Source organism: Anas platyrhynchos, chromosome 4 (assembly GCF_047663525.1).
Source record: "Anas platyrhynchos isolate ZD024472 breed Pekin duck chromosome 4, IASCAAS_PekinDuck_T2T, whole genome shotgun sequence".
Lineage (NCBI taxonomy): Eukaryota > Metazoa > Chordata > Aves > Anseriformes > Anatidae > Anas > Anas platyrhynchos.
This window is the reverse complement of record NC_092590.1, coordinates 63,538,908-63,564,890: the sequence shown is the minus strand read 5'-3', so window position 1 is coordinate 63,564,890 and position 25,983 is coordinate 63,538,908. Positions and strand designations below refer to the sequence as shown.

The following is a 25,983-nucleotide window of genomic DNA, read 5'->3' as shown; positions in this document are numbered from 1 at the left end:
CAGATATGAATTCTTCTGAAGCGCACTTAACACAATTCATAGTCCCCAAAATCTAGAAAGTACTGTGAACATTAAGTGATAGGAACTGCACATTTTTTATGGCTTCACAACTCATCAGCAAGAGTTTTGATTATTCTCAAGTAGATGTTGAACTTGGAAAGGTATAGCAGTGTTAAAACTAGGAAAAATAACAGAAGCACCATCTTAGCAACAGCAAGGGTCATTTGACCTGTAGTCTGACTGTCCAACCCTACTAACTGCTGTAATTTTTTTTTTTTTTTTGTCTATTCGATGCCTGACAAACACACAAATATAGTAGGAGACAGAAACTAAATTTCTCCTTAGTTTATGCCCAAATGTGGCAAACTAGTTGGCATGCACTGAGGTAAGCATTAAATCATGTGCTTAAGACTAAACACGTGTTTTCTTACCTCTGAATGTATTTCAGCTCACATTTAGGTTCCTACTCCACGGGAATATTACAGATTGCAAATGTGCTGCAGCCAAAGGATTCCATGCCACTGGGCAAGAGAGCAGAATTTACCAGAGAGCAATTCCCAGGAAAGTGAAATTCTTTTAAGAATGTCTTACACCAATTGCTGCTAGTACATACCAACAATAAAACAGTGGCTTGACCACTTAAAACACATTGAGAAAAGGTATTGCTCTGGCAACTTGCCTGAAGTTGCTCTCTTGTCCATGAGAAGACAATCATTCTTTCTGATTAAAGTTAAATAAGGACATACATACACACTTATGTATTTGTTTGTAATCAGTGGTGATGTAATTGATAACACCTTCACTCTGGATCCATTTACTAACACTTTGTAGAATTAGCTTCTCTGCCTAAACAATGCAAAACGTTAATTAAATCACTGTACTTGAGTATTTCACAGCAGAGATCCATGGAAATTGAAGTCAGAAAATGGAATATACCTACAATACATTTTTCTTCAGGGGGGAACTTACATTAATCACTCCAGCTGTCACACACAAAGCACGCAACGTGTTGCTAAGAAGGCAGTTTGTCACATCAAGGATAAATTCACCTTCCTGCCTCTGGAGCTTTTCACAGAAATACGTCAGCTAGACTTTCTTCTTTCATTTTTTTTTTTTTTCAGTAAGACCATAGCAAGAAAATCCTTGCATTTTATGATAATTCAAAGTGCCTCCAGTGAGGATAATTCAAATGATGTCACTGTGACCAATAAGATTAAAGACAGATGAATTAGAGCATCTATAAATAGAATACATCTACCTTCTGCATTTTTTTTTTAGCTTGCATGAAGTTTTAGACTAACTTGATTTTCTTTATATGCTTCATTACAAGATCTTCCAAACCATATAACAGCTATTCCTTCAGACAAATCCTTTCCTTTTGGAACTGATAGTTACAATGAAAGTTCTCAGTGTCTTTTACTCATACCCTCTTTTAGCTACAGCTTCCATAGTCTTTGCAATACACTAGCTATAGAATTTGACAAAAATGAGGTAGAATTTTGTGGTCTCAGCTATCCATTTTGTAGGGAATATGCTATTTCAGTGGACATACTCCACTGAAAAATACTGGCATTATTTAGAAACAGTGTGGTACTTTAATGATTGAGGGTTGCATGCCTCATCTGCAGTTGTTTATCTTTTTTATTTTTTAGTAATTTTAATTTGGTTTTGGGTGTGTGACTCACTTCAAAGCATGGAGGCTTCCTCAAAGATAACCTTAATTATTTCAAAAAGTACAAAGGAAAATTTGTTTTTGTTATGTCTCCAATAACAGGTCTAACTTTCCACAGTGGTAGGAAGATGGGAAAAAATAAACAAATATATAGAAAAAAATCGTGTCTGTACAATTGATTAAGGGGAGACATATGTTAGGTTAGATGTTAGGAAGAACTTCTTTAACGAAAGGGTTGTTAGGCACTGGAACAGGCTGCCCAGGGAGGTGATGGAGTCACCATCCCTGGAAGTCTTTAAAAGACGTTTAGATGTAGAGCTTAGGGATATGGTTTAGTGGGGACTGTTAGTGTTAGGTTAGAGGTTGGACTCGATGATCTTGAGGTCTCTTCCAACCTAGAAATTCTGTGATTCTGTGATTCTGTGATTCTGTGATTGCATACAGAGGGAACTCTCAGGATCCATACATTTCTGATTGTAGTGAATCCGTTCCTGATATTACTTCTGCTTAGCTTTTCAGAAAAAAAAAAAAAAAAAAAAAGAACTGTTCTCTACTAAAAAATAATTTAAAACATCTGCATTTCAATTTAACTTAACAAAGAAAGTCTGGCTTGAATCTTATTCTCTTCCAGTTTTTGGTTACAGAAGAAGTTGAATGCTTTAATTTGGTCTAGCTCAATTTTACTTAAGGATATCAGTAGTGTTTTAGCTGTCATTGAGCATCTGATGTACTTGAAGTTATGAACACAAGCCAGTGTTCCACTGGATGAGGGCAGAGCTTTAGGAATCTTACAGGACTGACTTCTACAGAATAATCTAAAGGCCATGAATGTTGAAAGAACAATTACATTGATTTCAGTACTTTTTGGCATGCTTTGGAATGTTTAAGAGCAAAGCACCTGTTTAAGCACTTGCACACCTTCAGAGCCTCTCATTTGGTTTTGTTTGGCAGAAGTCATTTGCTGCAGTTGCATTTTTGATGCTTTGGTTTGTCTGCTTCATTAAAAGCTTTGCTCTGGGAATTCAATACAGCTTCTGTATCTTCTGTGGTAGCAACATTTACATTTCAAATAGCATAAGTAACTGGTGGAACGTGAGTGACTACTAACAAGGGAAATAATTCAGAATGACATTAATGAGCACCTTACCTGCTTTTTGCAAGATTTCCTTCTCCTGAAACGTATTTCTCTCTGACTACACTTAGATTTTCCTTCATGCTTTTCAACACAATTTTTGATCCCAGAATTTCTTGCTGTGTTCCCTAAAGCTACACTTCCAGATTCTAAAATATGCATTGTGCTTCTAAGCTTATTACATATGTTCTTTTTTTGTTATCTGGAATAAATCATCATTTTCTGTCTTGGTGCAGTACCATGGCATGAATCTTTCACCTAGAAGGAATGTTTAAAATAACCTTTTGCTCTTCCATACCCTTAAAGTTACTCTGTTGCCAGAATATTTGTAATGTGGGGCCATTCCGTCAGATGCAGTAACCATCATTGTAAGGTGAACACTCATCAAGACTTACCATTTAAAAGATGCCTGAAATTATCCTAAATTTGAAACAGGACATACTTCCTTTAATTTTCTGACAACTTGTGTTAAAATATAGTTAATATTTTTTCCAGTTGCTGAAGTATAATAGTTTGTTACACAATTCATAACACAGATGCCTAAAAAAAGAAAAATCATCTCCTACAGACTCTCCTGAGAATTGTCTGTCCATAACTAAAGGTAAAAATTGGAACATAACTATTATTACATTTCTGGAGGTTCTACCCTCAAATTCCAAATGTCTAACACAATAATGCAATACTTACCCAGACTAAATTTCCATTTGCTCCTATATGAAGGGTATTTGAGTAGAACCTCATGGATCAAACCTACTTGTATTTGACACTGTAGATGAGAACTTAAAGGTGTGTTTCTTTTACTTCTGTAATATGCCAAAATTATTCCAAAACTAGATTGAATAGATCAGTCTTAATGACTTGTCATCCTTTATATTCTTTCTTCCACAGTAATAATAATAAACATGAGCTAACATGATGCCTTTCATCTAAAAGTCTCAAACCACTTGACATACACTAAGGAGAAAACAGAAAAATCGCTTTGCTTAAACATCAGTCCTTTTATCTTTCATGCATTTTGACAGCTTTTTTTTGGTTAGTATTTACTGATGATCAGAGGTATTACGGATTAAAGAAATGCTTCTGTTTCCGAATCTGCCACTGTCCATAGGATTCTGAAAAAAATGTAATGTTTAACTGTGGCAACATAAATAGCCAATTGAAAAAGCAGAAGTTTCTCCTTTCTATTTAAACTAGAGAGAAATAGAAAATAGCACTGTATTTAACAGTTCACCTTCCAGATTTAACCTAGTACCAAACTCTCTGTAAAGATTCAAGGCAATATGCTAATATGCATAGACTTAACAGATCTAAACTGTACAAGAGTTGAGCAGATGTCTATCAGAAAAGATTTCAGTTTCATCCAGCTGATACTGAATTTAGAAATTAAATTGCTAAAGACACCACTTTCTTATACCCAGTTCTTGTTGGGTTTTAAACATATTATTCCTAAAACAGTGCCTTTTTGGCACAATAAAAGAGAACAGTAAATCATGTGGATAAACTTTCGTGCATCCCTTCTCCAATTCTGAATATTATTTAAAGAAACCACAAGAAATCAGGATCTTACTTGTTCCTCCTATCACCTACAAAGAAAGGTTGAGGGAACTGTGCTTGTTTAGCTTGGAGAAGAGAAGGTTCCAGGGAGACCTCATTGTATATCTTTCCAGTACTTGAAGGGAGCATATAAACAGGAGGGGGAATGCCTATTTATATGTGTTGGTAGTGATAAGACAAGGGGAATGGTTTTAAATGAAGACAGGGGAGGTTTAGGTTAGATATTAGGAGGAAGTTTTTCACTGAGAGTGAGGGACTGAAACAGGTTGCCCAGAGACGTTGTGGATGTCCCATCTCTGGAGGCATTCAAGGCCAGGCTGGATGGGGCTCTGGGCTGCCTGCTCTAGTGGTTGGCAATGCTGCCCAGAGCAGGGGTGTTGAAACTAGATGATCTTTAACATCCTTTTCAACCCAGGCCATTCTATGATCCTATGATTCTGAGTTAGATTGCTGTCACAGTTCTGGGGTCAGGTCTGGTAGGTAAGTTTCTGTGATGGGAAAGGCCAATACTATTAGAAGGAAGTAGAACTGTTGAGCACAAAGGCTGTCTGGGTGCTTTGGCTTCACTGCAGTTCATCAGTGTCTCTCCCACACCCTGACCTTATGTACCAAATGTAGCCAATCTCTGCAACTGCGTCTGGCACAAGGGGCAATGAACCAGAAAGGGGCTGCAGGACTGTGCTGCTAATGTATGAGAGATACATGTACATCAACCTGAGTAGACAAGCAAGGTGAGAAGTGAGAAGTAACTGTGAAACTTACTACATGAAACTTCACAGATGTAAACGACACTTTGTCAAATGTCACTTGGTATGAGGCATTCTTTCAAGAGTCATACAATACAAAGCACTTCATTCCTAACCTGCCAGCTCACTGCACGGTCTCTTAGTTCATATTAATTAAGTTCATGTACATGGTCTCTTAGTTCATGGTTTTCTTAGTTCACACGGAGCTGCTGACAGCCACAATGCAAACGGAGAATGTGCTGTGTAAGTACTCATTGCTAACTGTTGGTGCCTGCTTGCTGCTCTCCACATTTCTGGGCAGGAAAGTTAACAGCTCTGTTCAGTCAACAGACAAATTTTACCTCACTTCTCCCTCAGGAAGTATGAAGTCTAGTGTTCAAAGACTCCTCCTAATCAGTTACTAATCAACTCTTTCTTTAAAACTTTCAGCACCAAAACCCTCAAATTTCTCTTCCAAGCCTCTAATACTGTTTTAGTGTTTACAAGCTTTTGACTCAAAATGATGTTTAAAAGAACTCTCTTCACCCAAATTTTAAAAATAGACAATTTTCTACCTGTATTCTCTCTTTCAGCTTCTGGGAATGCTTCTTCCTCTCATTTATCTTCTGGCTTTTCTCCTCTAGGTCTGCCTCCAGCTTCTTTACTTGCTGCAGCAAAAAACCTTCCTTAGCCTCCGAGCAATTCCTTTGCTCCATTTCTCTTTGCTGACAATTCTTTGTTTCTGCTGTGGATTGCTGCATAGACTTTTTCAAAGTCTCTTTTTCTCTCTTGCAGGAGGCTTGCAGCTGGCTTGTTTTCTGAGTACATTCTTTAATTGCTCTCTGGTTCTCACTCTTCAGGTTTTCCATCTCATTTACTACAGCTTGTCCTTTCACATTGTATTTTTCATCTAAAATTTCTTTTCTATCTAAGTTTTGTCTCCTCGATGCTTTGCATTCATTCATCAGTCCTTCAGACTCCTGATTTAAATGTAAAAGTTTGTTTTCAAAGTCTGCATTAGTATCTACTGTGTCTGTGGAAAGGACCATCTGTGCCTGTTGTACTTCTGTCCTCAGTTCCCTCTCTTCCACCTGCTGCTTGCACAATGTTAACTCTGCCAAGGCTTCTTCCTTTAGTCTCTTATGTTGTTCCACTGCAATTTCAAGGGCTTGAATATGTTTTCTCAGCAATTGTTCTTCTTCAGCTTTGCTTTTATACTGGAGAATTGTTTCCCTTGTCTCAGCAAGAATGTGTTGAATTTCTTCTTCATGAGCATCTCTCAGAGCCTGTATACTAGCCTCGTGCTCATCATTCTTAGTGTTCAAGGCATATATCACCTGTAGATGAAGGAAAAGAATATAGGAGATTAAAGTGTCTGGTAAACAGTAGTGTTATGCATTCAGTTGCTATATTTAGCAAGAGAACAATCACTACAGTTAAATATTTTATCTTTTTTTTTTTCTTTTTTCTCCACTAGCAACAGAAATGATAATTATAAACTGCAAATCCTCACAGAGAAATTATACAATACTGTGAGAAATATTTTTCCAGATTTTTTTTGAGATTTACTTTTTTGTTCTTAGCAAGTTGTCACCTCATACATCAGGTTTGACCTCTAATACAGGGACTGAAACAGAAATTCTGTAAGAAGATTAAATTCTGCATTCCTGACTTGAACTAAAACACCACTGAAGATGCATTCCAGAAGCCATATGACTGACATATTAACTTGATTAGCATTTCAAGATAGCTATTACTCAGCTGCAAGCACCTTTAGGTTTGAATCTCAGAAGTTCTCAGGTAATGTCTTTTATCTTACCTCAGTAACAGCAATAAATCTCAAAAACCATGTTTTAACAGATACAGGCAGGTGGCCCTGCTTGAGCAGAGAGGTTGGACAAGATAACCTCTAGAGGTCCCTTCCAACCTCACACATCCTGTGATTCTATGATTATGCCTATTGGTCTCTCAGTTGAGACTTTCCCTAAGGAAGGATTGAAGATTACAGGGCCAGAATTCTAGTCTAATTAAAGAATTAGTTACGATCAATTTTACTTATGTGTTTAAGACTATACAACAATAAGTGACAAAAGTTTGGAGTCTGTGTCGTACAAACCCTGAAGACTTCTCTACAGTTATTGAATTTGCTTGGCTATGTCTAACCATTCTTTTTGGAGCTCTCTGTATATTCAATAAGATATTGAATTTCAGTCATCCATAAATGAAAGCAAACACATAAATACATTTTACGTGAAGTCAACTTCCTCCCTGGCAGTAATGGAATAAATATAGAAGCCTTAAAGAGTCACAAATGCAAAACATGGTCTGAATACATTCCTGGATAAATATGTGACAGAAAAGAGTAACAGCATCATATTCCAGAAGACAAACAGGCACAAAGTCATTGTCTACATTTAGATATGCATACTGGTTGGCCTTAGATTAGATGTTAAATCTCCTCTGCTATTTTTGATCATTTTTCCTTTGAAACATAAATAGTTGCAGGATACGAAGCAGATTCCTCCTCCCCATAAGTGGTAACTAAAATAATTCTCTGAACCTTTTTTTAACTCTTCCAGAGATAGACACAAAAACTACAAGGAAAATGTTAATTTTGCCCATGGCTTTGGAATGATCTGTAATAAGTTTGGGCAACTCTTCAATTAATTAGGTCAGATATTAGCAATCATATTTTTATTTTGTTTAATCAGCAAAACAGTGATGAGCATTAGAACATCTGACCTTTGTGACTCAGACTTCTCCCTCAGTGATGAATTTATCTCGTAAATCGGCACTGTCTGTCTCATATTATGTTGTGTTCAGTCTGACAGTGGAAATTGGGTTCCTCTGAGGTCTGACTTCATCCTCACGCTTCCTCAAATTCCACTGACTGTTCAAACAAATTGGAGACCTTCTACATTAATGGTTATCACCAACATCTTAGGTAAGTTATCTAAAAGACTGGGAGACACTGAACTCCCTGCTCTGTCAATCATTCCTACACATCTATTCAATGGTGGCTAGAACCACAATGAAGAATTCTGACTTGAAAATGAATGCCTTTAAATTTAATCTTCAAGCTTGACTGCTGAAACTGATTCCTCAATATCTTAACCTTCTTAAAAGATTTAATTTTCAGAGAGTTGCTGCTCTGTACTTTCTGAAATTTAAGCCCCTCACACATGCCTTTCACTCCCTACTGAATATAGCTACTCTATTCCTATCCCAGATGCCTCATTGAAGAGACTCGAGTTAAGTGAGATGAATCTGGGCAGTTTATGTGCATTCTGCTGGAAGGAAAAATACTGAAAAATGATTTCAGCACCTGTACCTTGTAGAGTGTACATGATGCTGACTAATGTGGTATAAACCTCTCGACAGTTGTGTTGATCAAAAGCTCATCAAAAACATTTCTAAAAATGATTGGTTAGACAACACAGACAGAACTGCCTTCAAATGCAAAAAACATCACTCCTTGAGTAAGTAGCTTAATACCAATGGCTACCAGCTCCTTACAGTTCTACAAAGCTGTATCTGCATTGGGAGACATTGTACTGATGTTACAGCAACCAAATTATATGGCAGCTTGGTAAAAACACTATTACACAGTATATGCCACCAGAGCATTATGACTTTTTAGATTTCCAGGTATGACTTCAGTCCTTTGGAGGAAGCTAAAGAGACTTATTTGTCTCTGAAGTGAAAGCACAGCTCCACATGAAATACCTTTGTTTTCAAAAGTTGTTTTCATGTCAGTATACCCACTTCATGTTGGCTTACAAACCAAAACAGATATTGGGCATGCAAATACTACGTGCACCTGCTTGGATGCAGGATTTTGGAAAAGCAAGCTTTTTGTAATTTCCTTTTGTTTTCCATCTATGTTCTCTTTTTATTTTTTTTTTTCCCAATCTTGCTTAGGTGTTTATGATTCCCCTCAAATTAGTATCATCTGTGATTTTTAGTATGTTGCTTATTTTTACTTCCAGATCATTAACTCACATGTGAAATAGAGAGCTCTAACCAAATTCTTGTAGCATCTGCCTCCCTACAATCCAATGTTGTAAAACTTTAGTTTACAGTTTCTGATTCATCTTGCATCTTATCTGTCAAAAACATTTTTTACCTAACTTTGACATCATTTAACAAAACTTAAATGACAAAATCACCACAATTTTACATTTTGTGTGCAACTATAAAGCAGAATAAGAAAATCAGTCAGCATGACATTTACATGAAATTTATTTCTATTTCTTTGTTCTCTATGTAGTGAATCAAATTCAGCTTCAGTGTATTTATCAGGTTAAGCTGTATTCCAATACTGCCACAGAATCATTATTTTTAAGTAAAGTTAAATTAGGTAAAATTTGTGACTATTGAAAAAATACAGACCTCAATGAAAACATTTAAAATGATGCTGCTTGTTTACTGATAAATCCACTAATGTGTTTGATACAAACGTGTAAATGGACAAACAGAGATTAAGACTAAACTGTCAGATTAGAGAATGCTTTCTGCTCACCTTTTGCAATCTCTTTCTTGGCAAATATAATTCATTAAGTCTCGAATACCCCCATAACTTTGGATTTAACGGCCTTGGATGAGCTCAATCACCCTTATGCAGCTCTTTCAGACAGTTTACATGCAAGAAATAGAAGATGTCTTCTTCCAAAAAAAAAGCTATGTTTATATCTACACACTGTCTGTGTAGTGTAACTTGAGTGTAGTGTAAGTGATTTTTTAGTACAGAAGTAAAGTTCAGTAAAGTTCACAATTCTGTGTTAACAGAAGGAACCAAAAGGCCTTATCTCCATGTATTTCACTGACAATTTAGTTATCTGGTTTTCGTTGCAGATCTAAAGTGAGTGGTGATAGAGTACATTTGCCAAATTAGCACTCAATATAGTGAAAATGTTCAATCAACTCTCAGATGTCTAAAGATCTTTAAGGGGTCTAAAATTGCAGATACATGTTTACTGCTTTTAATTTGTTGTTGTTGTTTTGCATTTTTATGATGTTTAACTGAAACTTTAGCCTTCCAAAAGAGCTTTAAGAATCTTGGTACAGATTATCATAATGCAATACTACCCAGTCTTAAAATCAATGAAGTAAATCAAATTCATCAAGTTCTCACTTAATACCTCTTTTTTTTTTTTTTTTTCCTAAAGTATTTCCTTACTTTAAATACAGCAGAATTTAATTCTACAAGCAGAATTCAAGAAGTGATGTGACAAATTGATTGAAAAAAATCCTATGAGGGCTATTCAGTACGAAGATACTTCTGTGGTCTCTGGAAAACACAGGGAAATCACTGGAGGCAGGGAGAGTACCTTGCACAAGAGGCATGCCGTACTCCTCCCACTCTCTGGACACCATCAGAGATGAACTACTGCCACGGATGTGCCCCAGATTGTCCTCATGTAAGTCTTTGTCAGCACAGTGCTTTTTAAAAGATTTTTTTCTTTCCGTTTCTCTCCCTCCACACATAGCAGTATCATAAAAGACAGAATCGAGACCCAAAGGACAGACATTGCAATACTACACTATTACTCACATACCCCAATTTCTACCTTAATACTTGACCAAAATTAGCCACTAATCACATTCACATTTCAATAACACATTCTTATTAAGCAAATATGCAAGAGCTAGCCTAAATATTAATGCTTATGCTAATTTTTATGTATACTTTGATCTTTAATTTTTAAGCATTACAGTTCAAAGTGTCATACTTGTGTTGCAAACCACAGCTCCCCTGAAGGACCAGGAACAGTGGTCATCGCTGTGTCCTGTTGGCCTGTATGTCCTGGCTATGCAAGAGGGCAGGAGCTGCACTGTGTCCCAGTACATCTGGAAGATCAGCTGGTAAGAACTGCAAGGAGCATTTCCAAGAGCACCTGTCTTATAGTTTTCAGGCGTTTCATTATTTTTATAAAATACTAAGCTATATCAGCATGCTAGTAAGAACGATAATATTAAGCAAAAACATTTAAAAGTACCAGCCCTGTTATCAAATCTAAACAGCCCTGTTATCAAATTATAGTAGTTCCCTCCTCCTGAAAAATGCCAGATATTGAACTATAACCTCATATTTATTTTTAAAGGTAGCTCTCATATAAACCTCCAACTGTCAGTGAAGAGTCACAACCTAATACTGTAACTTCCAAAGACAACTACAATAGTAAACGGCTCTGCTAGTGATCAGTTTTAAGTTAATACTGTGTTTAAGTGCTTAAGGGCCACTTCATACAAAGTTCTGAATGACAACTCCATTAAAAAGGTGCAGTATTACTTCAGACGAATTTTACTGAGTTCATGATCTTAAGAAAAAATGCCAAATTGAGAATGGACAGCTTGTAGTTCCCTTACAAAATAAAGGCAGTGCTTCCTCAGTAATAGGGTTATGTGATGTTCTGCTGCCCCTGAGCCCCTTGGAAGACAAGTGCACGTACAGTAAGTACAATGCCAAGTCTGAACCAGCACAACTGAGCCTGACCTAATGTGTCCCACTGGGAGGCAAGATAAATTAACTCAGTCTTGGTACTGGAGTAATTCACACATTTCCTGATGGCTCTTGCTCTGCTCCTACTAAAAGCACAGGTTAAGTGGTCTTCAGCAGCACAAAGAGACAGCCTGGTGGTGTACACCTGGGAAGAACAAGTGAGCTGTTACAGTGAGAGCTAACGTGGTAAAGATCTGACTGCAGACTTGGGAGAAGAGGTAGTTCTACCTCAGTGTAACTGTTGTTTTAGTAAAACAAACACTTTTTTACCTAAGGCAAAGTGACTTCAGGGAAAACAAGAACACAATGCTTTATAGACAAAAATACTTCATATTCCACATGCAATGCTGAAGTGTTCCAAAGCCTAAATATACAACATTAGAGTATTTAAGTGGGAAAGCTGAGTAGGCAATAACTTCTGACTTGGGCATAATCTTTTCCATTGTAAAATGCTGACTCCTCTATACTGTTTAAAGAAAATGTTAGAAGAAAGGTAATGTAATAAAGTCACTGAAAAGGGTACTTTTGGACATTATCCATGAAGAAAAGATTGAACATGATAAACTATAACCTTGCAAATTTCCTTTGTGCAATTAGTGGACCACTAGATATTTTATTACCCACTGCCTGTAATGTGTGTATTAACAAAATGCATTTTGTTTATAAAGACATTATTTACATGGTGGCCTCAAGATAGTGATATATTTGATAAATTTGATATACACTTTCCATTATGAAATAGCTTTTAATTGTCAGTTACTAAGGCTGTCAGATTTTCTGCAAACTTGACATAGTTGGTAACAAATTTGTTTGTTAAGAAGGTAATTCCAATACATAGATGCCATTCATATACCTTGAATTAATTTAAATTACAGTTTCTAGCCATCTAAATAAGAAGATTCTGGTTACTTCCTAATAGAAATAGGGGCTTTACTACTGTTTTTGACTAGCTAACACAATTACATGACATTGCACGTGGGCTTTATGATCTGGGAGTTCCCTTCCAGCTCTGTAAGGAAATGGTAATGCTGACAGGCTAAGAAATCTTACTCTGCACTTTTTTGTCAGCTGACAGGCAACAATAATGCTACCTTTGAAATCCTGATAGAAAATTGTAGGTAAAAATAATTTAAACAAATGCATCATGAAATACATCATGGGGATATTGACAGCTGACTTTGCTAGTCTTTTTAGGACAAAATGTAAGCAGCTTTATAAAATGATTCTTTCTTTCTTACTTTGCCTACATGGAAACCAGTTTTTATATTCTTTGCCCAAAGGAAAAATATTGTAGCTCCAAAAGCGTGATCCTAGTTTTTATGCTGCTCCATTTTGCTTCATTTCTGTAGAATGCTGAATACCTCTCTAGAGAACTGACATCAAAAAGCCTCAAGCACACAGTAGAGCTCTGGTAGCATAACAACTAATTGCACATCAGCTGGGCACAGCAAGCACTGGTTACCAAGTACTGTTAAAACATCATAGTAAATAGCGTCAATGAACTTAACTTAAACTTAGTTAAGAAAGGCAAGGTATTTCAGCTAGGAACATGGGCAGATAAGAGGAATGCTCAGACAGTTACACCTGCTCAGCTGCTGGGTGCTTCCAGAGTAAACCATTGAACCTTGATCATATTTCCATCCTAAACCTATCAGCCACTTTTTATGGCAGATAAAATAGGAAAGGTTAAATGATCTGATATACAGCTATCCTGCAAAACTCTGAAGTGGTGTAAATAATCTATGTGCTCACACACATACAGATGACTTGCTAATTCTTTCCAGAAATTTCCACCTCTAGAGTGAAAATAATAGAACTAAATAACAGAATCACAAAATGGTTTGGGAAGGGAACTTAAAGGTCACCTAGAGCCCCCATATCCTTCTCTGCAGGGCTGGAGAATATTCTAGTGTATCTCATACACTTTTGTGCAAAAGTCAGACATTCTTCCTTAAACAATTAATGAAAGTGGGTTTTGCTTATCTGACTCATTTCCCACTGAAGCTTATTAAATAATATTCATATTTTCTACTCTGCTGACTGAGCTGAAGGGCAATAAACCTTCTGGTGACTGGTGGTGTTAAGCAGCCAGAGTACGTAACATTTTCAGCTGCTCCACACAGAGCCATTAAGGAACATCTGCCTATGCTGCTTCTTGTACAAAAAGAGCACGCTTGCTCCCACTTGACGTTTCTTTCCCCTGCAGGTGAAAAAAAAGGGTTTACTGTGTTTCACCAGCAATTAACTTTTCCCTGCATTGGCACTCTGTTCCTCCGGTTAGACCCACAGGATTCAACATACGCAGAATTCTCACCAGACTGCTTGATATTTTTTTTTAAATAAAAATCTATTTAATAGAAATACTACAACTTAAAATGTGTTCCTTACAACAAAGCTCCCAAATTCCCAATAAAGAGTCACATGAACCCCTAGAGAAAATGAGTAACTATCTCTCCTCATTAAAAATATTACTCCATTGGTCTCCAGGAATTTGTCTCTAAGAAGGAAACAGAACTGTTTTGTGACTTAGGGAGCTCTCTGACAACCGGATAAGGTCACCATCCTAGTTATTCATACTAGGCTTGGTTCCAGAAGTGCAGTCTAGAACGTGAGGTTTGCCTGAGCCTCACTGCAGAGGTTTGAAAAGAAGCCTGAATATCATGGATATCTGTACTGTATCTAGTGCTTGCCAGCTCTGTCCAGGCTGCCTTTTCACTGAAAGCTGATCCACTCTCCTAAGTACTCTTCTTCAAAAGCTCACTTGCATTCCTTGTCCTATCTCAAGTGAAAAGAACTGTCCTGAGAACCTGTAAGCAGATGAATATCCTGTAATAGCCAGTGGATATTAGAAACCCATAGCCTGAGGCAGCAGGGAGCCCAATGCTTCTTGTAAAATTCACCACATATTTTAAACTCCATGTTATTGCTAAACATATTGGAAATACAAGGAATTGGCATGCACAAAAGAGTGTACCAAGGGTGCAGTGTTTGATGGAGACTACATCACTGGCACAAAGTTGTGTGTTCTGCTACAATCATGAAAATGTATCAGCAGAAGTCCCTATTAATTCAAATGTTACAGAAAGTTATCCACCAAACAAGTGTGTCACCTGTGTATGTGAATGACAACTACGGATGGGCATTCCCATCTGGAAGCAGAACTTTTCTGTTTGCATTTTTTTACTTTTTAAATCTCATGAGTTATCTTCTGAAAACTCAAAGCCAAGTTCATTGGGAAATAGCTGCAAAGTAACCTGATTTTAATGTCAAAAGCCAGAAGACCCAGATATCTCTCATCCAAAGTCACTAATATTACCAAGTCTTGTACATTTTTTACTTGCATTAAAAACTTCAGGTTTTAATTTGTAATTTCTTTTTTAGAATATGTTTTTAAAACAAAACCTGGTGAGTCTCATATTCATTTAGTACCATGAGCTAATGCTTTAAAAGAATAAACTAAACTGCACAATGAACAATAAAATCCTGCCATGTTTTCATTAGTGTACTTCAAATGTGGGAAGCCAGATGTCTAATGGTAAACAAGAGTCTGTTGCTAATTCTGCTGTGAATTGTAAAAGCCACCTTACTTTTTTGGAGGGAGAGTAGGAGGAGGGGGAAAAGTAAGAACCTGACTGAGCTTATAAATATGCCATACTGAATACATAGTTTTTCCACATTGTATTTCTCTTCACCTGCGAAATCCAAGTCACCCCTCAAGTCAGTTCTGTTTATGAAAGACTCCAATTCCATTACTTGGTGATTAAAATTATTTATTTTCACACTTTCAAACAGATGCATTTTCCTCACTTTCAGATTAGTGGATAGCTATTCCAATACCGGAGTACTACCACTATTGCTATTACCATCTGACTTCTGCACTTTTAATTTCAGACTCCCAAGCACTGAGACCCTTTTCAAGGACAGACGGGTGCTGGCAGGGCAGAATGGAGCAGGCATGATGCAGTCTGCGTTGAACACCTTGAACATGCAACAGAACAAATGTGCTTGGTGAAATGTCAACAGTGGCAAGAGTCGGTCTTTGAAAAGGAGGGCCAGGCTTCTAAAAAACTCATAAATGGCCTCCATATGAGCTACAAAAAGCAGTGGTTTGCCACCTGAAGCAGATTTTCTTGAGGTTTGTATTATTACCACTACAGCCAAAAAAGTTCAGAACAGAAAAAGCACTACATGACTGAAGGTACGAAAACTTGCTGTATTCTACCTCTCAAAAAGCAGAAACTGCAGGACAGTAAAATGAGAGTTGCTTTCAAGACCTCTGTGTCCTGATTACTTTGAAGGTTCCCAATACCAACAAACATTGTACCATGTCATCGGCAGTTCATGCTACTGACAGAAACCATCACCTCACCCAGCTTGGTTCTGCTACTGATACCTCTGCACGCTGCTCCTTTGCCTTTGAGTAGGAGGCAGCCACCTCTGACTATATAACAGAAACAGAATGCAAGGCAGCCTCTGTATCACACACCTAATTTAAACATTTTGTATTAATTTCTTGTTCTGCCACAATGCAGAGTGGATGAATACAATCAGAGAATGGTTTGGGCTGGAAGGGACCTAAAGATCACCCAGTTCCACCCCCCTGCCATAGGCAGGGACACCTTCCACCAGACCATGTTGCTCAAAGCCCCATCCAGCCTGGCCTTGAGCACCTCCAGGGATGGGGCATCCACAGCTTCTCTGGGCAACATATGCCAGTGCCTTGCAGCCCTCATAGGAACGAATTTCTTCAAAATATCTAAACTAAACCTACCCTCTTTTAGTGCACATTGCTGGCTCATGTCGAGCTTCTCATCAACCAACACCCTCAGGTCCTTCTCCTTGGAGCTGCTCTCAATCCATTCTCTGCCCTGCCTGTGTTTGTGCTTGGAATTGCCCTGGTGCAGGACCTTGCATTTGGCCTTGTTGAACCTCGTGAGGTTCGCACAGACCCACCACTCCAACCTGTCCAGGTCCCTCTGGATGGCACCCCTTCCCTTTAGTGTGTCAACCACACCACACAGCTGGGTGTCATCAGCAAAATTGCCGAGGATGCACTCAGTCCCACTGTCCATGTGGAGATTATTCTTTCCCCATCAATTACATTCTGTCATTGCAGGGACAGAAAGTTGTCGTTGTATAACAGATAGGAGTACATCATACTGTTAGAAAAAGGACAAGAGCACTATGAGCAAATTAAAACTAAGAATGAATTCATTACGGTTATCCCAACTGTAACAGAAAAGAACTGAGAGTGATTTGAAAGGGAGCTCTCAAAGCTCCTAGGCCAAAATGGATTATAACACATTTTTCATATACCCATTTTTCTGCTAATGCAATCTCAGATTTTACTTCATAGCTATTTGCTGTTGGTATACCAATAGTATACTCAGAGTATAGAAAAGAAAGTGTATGATTAAAATTCAAATCCTGCCCCAAGTTCTCTGTAATCATGGTGTTAAAGCAGAGAAAATTGGTTCTTGAAAAGCCACATTCTAAAACAGAATGATTTGCTTTTCAGAAATACTTTTCTGAGTTTCAAGTATAAAACAACTTTATTTCAGATGACTTAAAAGTATCCAGATGGGGACTTCTATTAAAAGTAGAAATTACCCCACCTACCTTTTAACAGTAGAAATTCATCAGGAACATATCATTTGATGAAAGCCTTCCTAACATTTTCCAGGAACCTTTGTACTGAGGTAAAATTTTTGCCTTTCTGCTGCGAAAATAGCTCTCAAAGATTTTCTCCCCCAACTCTAAGCCTATCTTTATAAAGTAATCTAATAGTTTTTATGTGGAATGAGGCATTCTTTCCCTTAAAAGAGCTGAGATTAGAGAGACTTTGAAAAGAATCGTGATATATGAAAAGGAAGGCACAGAGATCTCTACAGAATATGAATTCAGCTTGTGGAGTTGAAAAGTTGAAGAAGGGTTTCTTTGCACAGATCCCATCAATATGCTGTAGGTCAGATATTGAGAAATGAATTACTCAGAAAGAGGGACCTGGTAATTCCTCAACTCTTCTAATCTGAAGTATAATCAGCTCCCAGTTAGCACAAGAGACACAGTTAATACTTTTCTGTTGGAAAAGGGAATAGTTTTTTTTTTTTTTTTAAGTGGTACTTATGGTCAAATTTTACTTAATATCAATCTAAGATAGCAACTGAATACCAGACAGAGACCAAGAAATTTAGGAAAATCATAATCTGATTTACAGACATCTTTCCATGCACATTTCACTCTGTTTGAGGAATTGGGAATGGTATTAATAAACAGAAAGTGCTTCTCTCTAAGAATAATAAAAAAATATATTGTAATGTATTTGGACAGTTAGCTTACAATTACAGCAGAATCAACACCTGCCTTAAAGAGTAATGTGTGTGTGCATCTGTGGGCTAAAAGTAAGGATCAAACTGTTTATGGTGCTCTTACAGAAACATACAACCAAAGCACTGGTAAGTAAGCATGGGCATAGGTACAGCAGAGTAAGTATATACAGTTAGTACATGTGTATGCTTAGGTAGCTGTTATCTATGTATAATACTTGATATAAATTATCATCTGTAGTCATCATCAGATGAGAACAATGGCATTTGTTCTATCAAGCCATCCTAACTCAAACATTTTAATGATTTCCTGTTGTTTGACCTGCATTTATAGTCACTGTTTTTGCATTGCAAAAATGCAGTAAAGATACAGAGCATGTAAAAGCGAGGTTAATAAACCAAGGTAATAAATAGCTTTTTCTCACTAACAAAGATGAAGCATAAAAATAGCTTAAAAGGTAACTGTCACCTGCTACAGATTTTCTCTCTCTCTTTTTTTTTTTTTTTTTTTTTAGAAAAAAATATTCAAACATTTTCTAGTGTAGCTTGGTAGTGACTGAAAGTTTTAGTACCATATATTATGTCATCTAGTTCTGTCTTCTCCAACTCTTGTCTTTTACTAAGGTCATTTAATGAGTTTCCGTTTATGCACATCAGTTACAATTAAGCACGAGACGAGAAGTAATACTCTTTAGCACCACAGTTTGTCTGCAGCTTTGCAACAAAATCACATGAGGATCTATAAAATACAGGTGAAATGACGTTTTGGTAATTCCAGGAAAAAGCCCCTAAGGTCAATTCATCTGAGCAGAGTGCAGACACGAAGGCAAACCCATCTTTGCATAGCCTGAGCTCTTCTCCCTGTTGCTCCCCCCTAATAAGAGCTGTTGAGTGTGAAACCCAGGTCGCCAGCCGCACAGACAACCCGCTAAAGCTGGTCTGTAGCACCTGCAGGGAACTGTTGGAAGCAAAGTTTGTGCACAGGATGCTCTCAGGAAGCACCTTACAGGAGAGAGGTGCTTTCCTTGCCCTCCTCCCAGGCAGGGGCCATGGGCAGAGGCAGCTCCGAGCCTGGGCTGGGGCAGCCTCACCTCGCTGGGAAGGCTGCCAGGGGCAGACCTACCTTGGTGAGCTGGGCAATCTTCTTGCACATTTTCACGTGAATTTCCTTATTGCAGCCTTCCGCCGAGCTGCTGCGAAGGGCTTTAGATCCATTGCAAGTCCCGGGCTGAGGAAGCTTGTTTATGCCGGAGGCCATTAGGCTGGAAATATTTTAATCAAGTCCGTTTGTGTATGCTCCGGGCAGCGTGAGCCTGTCCTCACTGCTCGCCTCCCCACACTCAAACCCCTGCAGCACTGGAGGAACTTCAGCCCCAAACAGGGCAAGCTGCAGCAGCTGCTTCTCTCCCTTCTGTGCAGATGTCCCAGTCCTTCAGCAAAACACCCAGGCGAGGAGGCAGAGAACAGCATGTGCAAGCCTCCCGATTGTGGCGTGTTATTTTTTTTTCCTCCCCTTCTTTTCAAATGGTTGAGCTTCCGCCAGGAGAAGATGCCAGCGGCTGGATGCTACAAATTCCCCACAGGATACGCTGAGCCAGCGGCACAGACGTTGCTGGGGATCTAATAAGAGAGATCGTCTGCAGATTGAATCATGTTGCCTTCCTGGACTGCTGAAGGATCGCAGGGGTCGTCAGAGGAGGATTATAGCTCCTTTCACAAGCTCTGCTATTTTGGCAGTGCTCTCAAAGTCCAGATGGACCAATAAAGTGATGAAGGAAAGCTAGTGCAATTTTTGCTGCTCTGCTGAAAGCAGAACGAAGCAGTTCTGCCACCTCAAACACAGCTGAGCCCCAAAAAGGTGTCCCGGAGCCGCTCAGCCTGCTTTATCCAGAGACTGGCCAGTTCCCCTCAGATGCACTAAACACATTGGAAAGAAGCCTGAAGAAAATGGACAATATTGCTGGGCTCTTTTTCTTCATCTGCAGCTATTTATTCTCTTCAAAAAGACCACACTTCAAAATGTAAAAATAAATAGGTTAGAGCACAGCAAAAGCAGGAAAAAGGCATAAAAGGGCAAGCAATTAAAATGCGTTTTTTTTTTTTTTTTAGATGGTTCAGTAAAGTGTTGTGGAAGAAGAAAAAGCTTACTGGACATGTTTAAACAAGCCCAGGAGACAGGCGAAGGAGGAGAAAGCAAAGTAGGGGGAAAACAGAGGTGGAGAAGAAAAAGGAGAATGAACAGGTAGGAGAAGCTGAGAGCTGCTCAACACCCTGCGATATGTCACCACAGCCAGTGCAAGGGACCCCAGAGAGGAAGCCCCATCTCTGCCCAGATAGGTACAGAGGGGACAGAGGTGCTTCTTCCCCCTGTCCCACGCAGGTACGGCAGCTTCCCTGGCCCCCTCTCACCTCCTGGCAGCACCTCCTGTCCTTCTCCGGCTAGAAGCTTCCACTTTGCTTGCCGTGGCTTTGAAAAAAGCTTCTTGTGATCAGAGTTGGGAAGGAGAATTATCCAGTGTCAGCTAAGGGCAGAGCAAAAGGAATCTGCAGAAAAAGGGAAATCCTCGATGAGGACAAAAAGGGATAAGGTCCTGTTAAGAATAAGCAGTTCAAGAGGAAACAGATTGGGCAGAAGAAGAATGCCTCCAGGCAGCAGGGGGGAGAGGGAGGAGTGAGAAGATGTAAGAGAAGATCTTGGGACAGAGAAAGCAAACCCTTTAACTGCTGGGAGAAAAAGAGGGACTCTAAAGCTCTGGAGGCAGATCTTCACTCCAGGATTGAGAGTGAAGACTGACTGAGAAACTTGCAGAAAGAAAACACCAGGAAGGAAAATGAAGATGGTCACAACTGATGCTAGATACTAAGCAGGGAAGAGAATTTAGCCCAGAAAAAAACATTACTAAGAAAAGATAAGAAACAATCTTTGCACAAATTAATACCTAAGTGTGGTATCTTCATTAATTGGCATTAGTGTCTGAGATGCTGCTGCCTGGGACTGGAACTTTTTCTGTGACTATGGCATAAGGACACTCCATTGTCAGTTGCCTGGTATCTAATAAAGATATGTGCACACAAAAGTTCATCTCTGCTAATATATGGTTTTATTATCGTCTCTACATGGTCACTGACTTGAGGAAAAAGAAGGCAGGAACTTAATTATATGCATAATTTTGATAAAATTGGCAAGCTTATTAGGACAATCAAGAAAACACAAAGGGCTAGTACCGTTTCCTAGCTACCTTGTTTCCTCAGAAAAAGAACAAAATTGAATGAAAATAGAACGCTATTAAGATAAATGCAAAGGGTTTTAAAAATACGTGCAATAAGTTACCTGTGTTACAACTCTAATACAGAGATAGCAATGCTTATTTTTATTATTTTTATTTATTATTATTTTTATTTTTTTCTGCTGAACAGCAGGGTAGTACATCACTGGACCTGAATGCATGCCTGGATGGAGACTTGAGACACTTCCACTGGCAGACAGAGAAGAGGAGCACAGAACTTCAGGTACGCTGGGAAAGCAATAAACAACAGGTTATTTTCAGATAGTCCATTAATATGTTTTGGGGGATTAGAAGGAAAAGCTTGAGGCTTTGGTACAAGATGGTGTTTTTTTTAGCAGGACATAACTGGTCACTGATAAATTATTCTTATTCTGAGTCCAGACAAGAGTTGTCAGCTAACAGCTCAAACATTGGAAAAGCTTTGGTCAGACCTTATGCACCAACAAATGCAATCAGAAAACATAACTTCACAGGAGGCTCAACGTTTCATTAGTTCTGCTACTCAGGAAAACACTTGATTTCAGTAACAGAATTTCAGCAGAGGTTTTAAATGAGAATTTGACTTATTTTATTTTCTTTTAATTGAATCTAGGGGTTGCCTGTGGATAAGAAGACAAAGCAAGAACATCACAAAGGCTAATTTAAGCAGGTACTATACAAAAGTGGATTTTAAGTGAACCATGTGAGCACATAAGTGGATGAGAAAAATGTTCTTGAACTTGGAGCTGTACAAGGCAAAGATGCAGTTTAAAATACAAATGAGAACAGTCTAAACAGAAAACACACATGCATACACAATTCTGCTCGAATTATTATTGTTGCATTTGTTATACATAAATTATGAAAGAGAAGGTAGTTATGGCACTATAGTCTTCAAGTCTGTTAGCAACTGTACACAGGTTTATAGCTTTGCTGCTCAAGTGTGTTAATTTATTTTTTTTTATTAACAAAATCGTGTCATATGAATAGAAGACTATATGCCTTCCACTTTCAGTACCTGCTGCTTGTTCAATATGCAGACTACACTACAGTTTCTGTAAGTTTTATATCCTCCTTTGCAGTCCTCCTAACTCAACTGACTGTGGAGTGCATACTAAAGCTTAGAGATGTTTGTTCCACAAGCTTTAGTCTCCTCATCCTTAGCATTTGGAACAACACAGCACGTGGACTATCAGTACGTGCAAGTATGTTCTTTCCCTTACTTTGATGGAGGACTGAGACATTATTACATAGTAAAAATTAGATATTCTGTTCATCACATTCTCCCCAAATTTGTCAGGTCTGGTTTTTTTTTTTTGGTTTTTTTTTTTTTTTTTTTTTTTTGATAATGTAGTATTGAAGGAATTTTTACTGTTCTCAGTCAGTGAGGAAGTCAACAGGACTTCTGGTGAGTTCTCCTTCTTTGTAGGAGAACAAAAAAAAAACAACTATCCTTCTATAATATTTGTATACTACCTTTTTCCCTCTGTCACAAAGAAAAGAAACTTAAGAAAAAAACCTGCACTCGAAGTTAAGTAACTTTTGAGTTCTTATCCTTTTACCATGGTACCAAAGCAACCTGTTGTTGCCTGGTTAACATAATACCACTTGTTCCTGTCACACATTTAGTCTATAGAAGTGACTCATGCCAGAAACAATCTCTGGCAGCTGATCAGTTAATGTCAGTAAAGACATCAAAGTCAGTAAAAAGCCTCTAAGTCAACATCATTGCTTACATGGCTGAAACAAATGGCTGGAAAGCTTTAATAGTACATCTTTCAAATTCTTAATGATTTAAACATCAATACAATTAAAATAAAGTGTGACCCACCATCAAATTCACCCATTTTATCCTCGCTATCTCAACTGAAACATAAGTCCATCAATCCAGCATTATTTATACCTACAGAAAAAAATGGGTAGGATACACAAGGTAAGACTAGCTGCTATTAAAATGGCCACAATTCATGAATTCTAAGACACAAAGAAGATACTTCTGCTGCAAATGTTTAATGCATAAGCATTGTCCTTAGTTTAGTGTATTGCAAACAGCTTTCCCAAAGCACAATTAATACAGAGCCCAATTCTTCCACTATTTATTTGAATACCAGTTCCACTGAAGCCAGTGGGATTTATTTTTTTTTTAATTTATTTATGAGGGCAAAATTAAGCTGATCCCCCAGATTAGACTCTACTGATGTTTTCCAGCCCAATAAAATCTGCATTTGAAAATGGTGTAACAATACAGGTAGTCATTCATTAACTGTCATGGTAGATTTCAAATGGCAAAGCCCTATCAGTAAAACAGATTTACAACTTCTCAAGTCAGTGTCTCAACAAAGGAAGATGCATCCCTAAGTGAAATGCTAATTTAACTCATAGATCACTAGTCTCGTTATTGATCTCCATTTAAATTCATTTTGATCATGGAGTACCTTTTTGATCTCAGTATAGAATTCAGGGACTGTTTTTTTTTCCTTTTACAGAAGAAAAGAAAGAAAAAAAAAAACAACAACAAAACACCAGAAAGAGGAATAAGAAGTGGTCCGAAGACCCATAAGAACAGCTATCCTCCCCACCTAGTTCATTATCCTGCTTCTAGTAAAGCTTGTTTAGGGGTTGAAAGCCAGAAAAAAGACAAGCATAAAGAGATTCTGTCACTGGTATATCCTGGGTAATTACAATGATGGGATTATGTAACTATTTTACAATTTTCCTTTCCTCCCCCTTCATAAAGCAAACAGGATTTGAGAATCCAATTCAAAACTCATCAGAAGTGGGGCTGATTTCCTCATTGACTAAAAATAGTAACTATTTGAGAACTCGTATGCAATTTTATAGCTGACTTACACACACATTTTGGAGGAATGTGGCAAACAGAATCTCTGATTACTACTGCATAATGATGGCCCTATTATGGATGAAGTATTCCTGTGCTTATACTTTAGAATGGAAGCTGGAACCAACCAGATGAAACAGTTATAAAAGTCCTGGAACACAAACTAAATGGGATAGCAACAACTCTCTTTTTTTAACCTGCTTTTTACCCAGTGACCTACAAGTGAAATTACCACAAAGTGAATGGCACGCAGCAAGTTTTGCTCACTCTGTGTCACTTTGTATCTGTTCACTTAACAGGACTGACAAAGGAAAGAGAAAGGCTCTTGAGCAGTGCTATCAGAAGAGACGGATACAGTCAGAAAGAGACAGCATTAACAGATGAGATCGCTACTTGGAAGGACAAGGAGAGAATCTTCAGCACGCTTCCCTCCAAAGCCTGCAGCAGCATCCAAGATCTGATTGTCATCATTGCTTTCCTTTTCAGTTAGGACTGTGAGCTCCTCCTGGCCTGATCTGCTCACCTTACTTGGCACTGCAGGACTGGGCCCAAGCTGGTATAGTCACTACCTTCATGCTTGTCCTGCCCTTCCTCAGCTCCTCATCCCTCTGGAAGCAGCTGGCTCTCACTGAGTCCTGACATTTAGTTCAGACCAGGACTGGAGTACCAGGCTGAGCTGAAATGAGGTTACCAGGACCCATGGGCAAAGGCTGGAAACCCCAGGGAGGCTGCTCAGGGGCCACTAAGGCTTAATAGCACACTCAGGGCTCTGAAACATGACCTGCAAAAACTCTGACAGCAAATCCTTCCACCAGCCAAACAAAGTAAGTAGCTATTATCACAAGATAGTTACACTTCATGGAAATCTGGATTGCTGTGGCATATTTACCTGAAAGCCAGTATGTCTAACCAGGTTAGACTTCAATTTGTCACAACAGAAGCCTGACTTCCATTTCAATCTAGAAACACAAAGCCTAGAAGAAATATTTAACGCAGACTGAAGAAATAAATCTCACATCCTGGATGAAATCGATCATAAGGGACTGCAAGGTATTCACAGGGGAAAATCTCCATCTGTAGATCTGAGACGCAGGCAGACACAACTCGATTGCCAAATGTGAACCAAAAGTAATACAGTTTGCATTATTAGCTTCACTTAAAATAAAAGTCCTGGGTTTTTAAAGTCACAAGAATCACAAAATTTTACCTGTTCTCTTCCTATTTTAATGCTCTTCTTCATAAACAGACTACTGTGGTGGAAAAAACAGCTGGATGAATTTAATTTTCCAGCACAAATATCTTAAACAGAAATATGATTACACATCATATTTTTCCCAGAAAATATGAATTTAAAAATAAATAAACAAAACCTCATTGAGGATTCACTGTTGATTACAGTGTTTTTGTAGGCTGTTTCTCTGATTAAAAAAAAAAGTAGACACAGATGTTTTAACAAATATGACTCTATGTAACTAATATACTTGAACATATAGAATCCATTTCCTGCTCTCTAGGAGCAGAATGGGATTAGTCCAGATCCACAGGTTTTACCAATTAATAGAAAATACAAATGACTCATCTTTAAAAAGTAGGTAGATGTTGAATACATGGAAATATATGGTAGTATGATGACTGAAAAATCTCCCTGCTACATGTATAAGTGATTTTTTTTCTTGCTGCCTCTGTCCATTCTTCATAAATAGCTCATATAACCCATAATCCTTGACACATTTGTAAATGGAAAATCATTCCATTATATTGTTGATAAAAATCTACTAAATACTGTGACGATTCAGATATGAAGCAATACTGCCCCCTAGTGTTCATCTATTTTTTTTCTCAGAAAACAAAACAAAACACACAAACACAAAACCAATACTTCTTCAGGATGGTTTCTGCCTATTTGACCCGCTTTCACTCTTAATGGTATGTCACCTATCCTTACTAAATAACTACTGTCACTTGAG

General features: G+C 38.1%; 1 protein-coding gene and 1 long non-coding RNA gene across 6 annotated transcripts in view; one reads left to right on the top strand and one right to left on the bottom strand.

Moving 5' to 3' along the window:
• Nucleotides 1-19,544, bottom strand: part of FAM184B (family with sequence similarity 184 member B) — a 39,658-nt gene extending 20,114 nt beyond the window's left edge. For all 4 annotated transcript variants that reach the window (XM_027457336.3, XM_027457337.3, XM_027457339.3 and 1 more), the window contains exons 1-2: nucleotides 19,035-19,544; nucleotides 5,659-6,420 (exon numbers count right to left, since the gene is read on the bottom strand). In XM_027457336.3, coding sequence (XP_027313137.1) covers nucleotides 5,659-6,420; nucleotides 19,035-19,169 — 897 coding nt within the window. In that variant the 5' untranslated portion in view covers nucleotides 19,170-19,544. The remainder of the gene's footprint in view (nucleotides 1-5,658; nucleotides 6,421-19,034) is intronic.
• Nucleotides 19,545-19,918: 374 nt separating this feature from the next.
• Nucleotides 19,919-25,668, top strand: LOC140002502 (uncharacterized). Of its 2 annotated transcripts, none has more exons than XR_011809227.1 (4): nucleotides 19,919-20,153; nucleotides 21,329-21,421; nucleotides 21,791-21,847; nucleotides 24,316-25,668. It is a non-coding gene; the product is annotated as an uncharacterized lncRNA (long non-coding RNA). The 2 variants fall into 2 exon arrangements; XR_011809226.1 differs by having other exon boundaries at nucleotides 19,919-20,291.
• Nucleotides 25,669-25,983: the final 315 nt, after the last annotated feature.